Source organism: Crocuta crocuta, unplaced genomic scaffold (genome assembly GCF_008692635.1).
Source record: "Crocuta crocuta isolate KB4526 unplaced genomic scaffold, BGI_CrCroc_1.0 scaffold475, whole genome shotgun sequence".
Lineage (NCBI taxonomy): Eukaryota > Metazoa > Chordata > Mammalia > Carnivora > Hyaenidae > Crocuta > Crocuta crocuta.
This window is the reverse complement of record NW_027529518.1, coordinates 1,658,554-1,662,491: the sequence shown is the minus strand read 5'-3', so window position 1 is coordinate 1,662,491 and position 3,938 is coordinate 1,658,554. Positions and strand designations below refer to the sequence as shown.

The 3,938-nt window shown below is 38.6% G+C and overlaps 1 protein-coding gene across 1 annotated transcript in view; it reads right to left on the bottom strand.

The window, feature by feature from the left end:
• Positions 1-3,938, bottom strand: part of HPRT1 (hypoxanthine phosphoribosyltransferase 1) — a 33,635-nt gene that overhangs the window by 9,248 nt on the left and 20,449 nt on the right. Inside the window, exon 3 of the mRNA XM_077760812.1 lies at positions 1,960-2,025. Within this exon, the coding sequence (XP_077616938.1) occupies positions 1,960-2,025 (66 nt within the window). The remainder of the gene's footprint in view (positions 1-1,959; positions 2,026-3,938) is intronic.

Genomic DNA, 3,938 nt, shown 5'->3' with positions numbered 1-3,938 from the left:
GGGTCTTGTTTTTTTTTTCTCCCCACAACAAATGTGTTCTACTGTGACTATCATGAAAAATTTATTTTAGAAAGAGACCTTTAAAGATCACAAAGCCACGTAATAGGATAGAGCCATTAGGTGGGAGAGGCAAGGTCAAATGGAATCCCAGGAGGCTTTGAAGGCTAGGCCCTTCCAGCACTAAAACCTGATTATAGGAGTAAGGGCTTCAAATGACTTCTAAATATGGGCAAAGCACGCTGGAAGGGAAGAACAGGTTTGGCAGCGGTATATAGGATGGGCAGGAAGGGGAAAAAGTCAACAGATTATAATTTCTCTTTTGAAGTTTTCAAAAGATGCTGGGGAAGACAAGATTAGTTTGGCACGACACTGATACGGGCCAAGAGGCTCTGGCACTAGGATCGCAGGCTGAAGTTTCCGAACAGCCTCACTTAAGCTGTAAGCATTAAAACCTGCAAGCCAGAGGAAGAAAAGAGCTGCGGGGCCAGACAGACCTGCATTTATTTTCAACTCTGCCACTGCCTGGCAGTGTGACTTTGGACAAGTCCTTCAAATCTGCTGACTGGTAGTTTCCTGATCTGTACAATAGGGGCAACGGAATTGACCTCATGGGACTGTTGTGAAACTTGTATGAGATTATACCTTTATATNTGAGTATAAGAGACCTTCACAAAATGTAGATTGAGTACTTCTATGTACGTGAAGTCCTATAACAGGCAAGCTAATCTGATTTGAAGAAAAAAAAAAAAAAAGAACAAGCAGCTGAAAAAAAATGTAACATTCCATCATTTATCACTGGTTACTCAAAAATCATTTCAATGTATAAGAATAATATTCAAATATCTTAATATCTATATTATTTCTGCCAATTGTCTACACTGGACAAATCTTGATGCATTTAAAAAACTCTTTTTGAGATTTCTTAAAATACTAACATGTTTGAATTTATTGAGTATCCTACCTACCAGAAACTGTTGTAAGAGGTCTACATGCACTATTTCACTTAATGCTCTTAATTCTATGAGGTGGCTGCCATTACTGTCCCCACCTCATATATGGGAGACAGAGAGGTTAAATAATCTGTCCAAGGTCACACAGGAAGTACCGAACCAGGCTTTGAATCAAAGCTGCCCGTCTTAGGGCTGGCTCAGATGGTAGAGCATGGGACTCTTGACCTTGAGCCCCACATTGGGTATAAAGTTTATTTTAAAAAAAAGCTGCCCATCTCTGGAACCCACACTTTCACAGCTACATAGATGTTTTGCTGTGTCAATTTTTTTTTTTTTACTTTTTTTAAGGCTTTATTTATTTACGTAATCTCTGTACCGAACATGGGGCCCAAACTCATGACCTTGAGATCAACAGTCACATATTCTACCAACTAAAGCAGTCAGGTGCCCCTGAGTGAGTCTGTTTTTAAAAAGAAGACTGTTTCTATGCTCCCTACCCCCCTCCCCCGCCGAAAATATATATACGTATATCTTTTTAAAGTTTCTTTATGTTGAGAGAGAGAATGCATGTGTAGGGGAGGGGCAGAGAGGGAGAAAGAAAATCCCAAGCAGGCTCCATGCTGAGCTGTCAGTGCAGAGTCCGGTGTGAGGCTAGGATCTCATGAACCATGAGATCATGACCTGAGCTGAAATCCAGAGTTGGAATGCTTAAATGAGTGAGCCACCCAGGAGACCCCGAAAAATATGTTTTTGAAGAATTCCAAATTAGATCACACAGAGGAAGTATTTTGCAATACGGACTTTAAGTTTAATGTTGGCTCCTGCTGCCTCTTTTGCATATGACCTAGGGAAAGACAGCTAACTTAGATTGCTTCTAAGAGTTAAATAACCCTTGTTTAAGTGTATAAATAACCATGTAAACTGCCTCTTAGTGATAAAGCACAGTGTTACTAATTGACTCTTGGCATGAAGTCAAGAGAACTCTTTTCTTCCTCTTCAAGACACATACCTTTCCAGTTAAAGTTGAGAGATCATCTCCACCAATTACTTTTATGTCCCCTGTTGACTGGTCGTTCTGTTATTAAAAAAAAGATATAAATTTATGTATGTATATCCTTTTGTGTACACACACACACACACACGCACTCTTCAAATTATCAAATGGGAACTAGAAGATTTAAGAAGTTAGCTATCGAATGCCATAGCGTTATGATATTCTAAATGATACAAATTATTAAGAATTATCTTTCAAGAAATGAATGATGAGGTAACTTTCAGCTAGAGATTAGCAAAAATTTTAAAGTTCTAATTGGCCATTACTGATTTGATGCTTTTAAGAGTCCTAAAACACAGGATACCCACATTTTCAAGTAGGCAGTAATATCGCAGCTACCCATATTCAGTCACAGTAATTTCTGAACCTTAAAGGAAGTTATTAGCATGACAATGTCTGGTTCTGGCCCTGGACCATTCCCATGAGTCAGGCAAGCTGTGAGTTCTGGTCTATATCACACTCAACCACAAAAGATATTGCCTTCAAAAGTCTAGACCAGGTCCAGGTCATCTTCAACAGAGTCTGGAGAAACAGGTCTGATTAGGAGTCCTTGAAGGCATACCACTTAGGCTCCCAGTTTAACTTTTGTCACAGAATCCGGTAAAGACCCTTCCGGCAGTTCAAAGGGAAATCCTCCTTATCCACTGCAGTTAGCGGCGATAATAATCATAATGTGGCAGTGCTGGAGCCAAAGCGCAGGTGAACCAAAGAGCTGAGCCTTACCCTACCAGACACCAGACCACACCAAAGTTACAGCCATTACTGCAACGTCGTGCTAGCACAATTACTAACAGACCAAGGAATAGCACACACCCAGAAGTGTATAAGGACTTAGTATATGATAAAGATGGTATTTTAAGTCAGGAAGGAAAAGATGAATTAGTCAACGAAGTCGTTATCCATTTTGGGGGAAAAAGTAAAGTATGATCCCTACCTCACAGCACACTCAAAAAATAAATTGCAGATGAATTAAAATCTAAATGTAAACAATAAAACCATAAGCAGACTGGAAGAAAACGTAGAAGAAAATATGTCCACGTTCTTAGAAAGGATAAAAACCCAGGCATAACATGAACCCAAACTGAAAGAAAAGCCGGGCTCTGTGTTAACAGTGCAGAGCCTGCCTGGGATTCTCTGTCTCCCTCTCTCTCTGCCCCTCCCCTGCTCTCTCTCTCTCTCAAAATAAATAAAACTTAAATAAATAAATAAAAGTGTCAGCATGTATGCCATGTGCCCCAGCAATCCTACTTACAGGAACTGATGCTATAAAAACACAACGATGCAAAGGTACATATAAAGGAGGTTCACTGTATGAACTATTTATAAAAAAGAAAAACTGGAGACAACCAATGTCTGTTAACAGGGACCTATTTAAATTGAATTCATCTGCACAAGGTAATACTGCACAACTGTTAAAAAGAATCTGAAAGTCTATACACACCGACATGAACAATGGGAATTAAAAACACCAAGTAGCAGAGCAGTGTGTTTTCTCTGAAACCACTTTTGTTCAGTATTTTAAACAAGTTTATGACATCAATTATGACTGAGTAGTGGGAAAGGGGATAACAAGGCTTTTTACTTNTTTCGCCATATGCTTCTTTATACATGTCCATTTTATATGGGGTGTAATTTAAAAAAAAATAATTGGGCCAAAACTATTCAGTGTTGCAAACTAAAAAGATCTAAGTATGACTTCTGATATGAAAAAGCATATTGCTTCTCATCTTAAGGAAATAACAGACACCTTTCATTCTAACTAACTTAAAACCCAGAGTTTCAGAGAGAAATGATTCATAGAAGAAAGAAGAAAAGGAAAAAAGAAAGAAAAAAAGAAAGAAAAATTGTACAAAACCTGAAGCTTTCAATGAGTGAGTGAATCATATTAAACGACTTATACTGTATAGCTAGGTAGACAGTGACATCATGTGGCC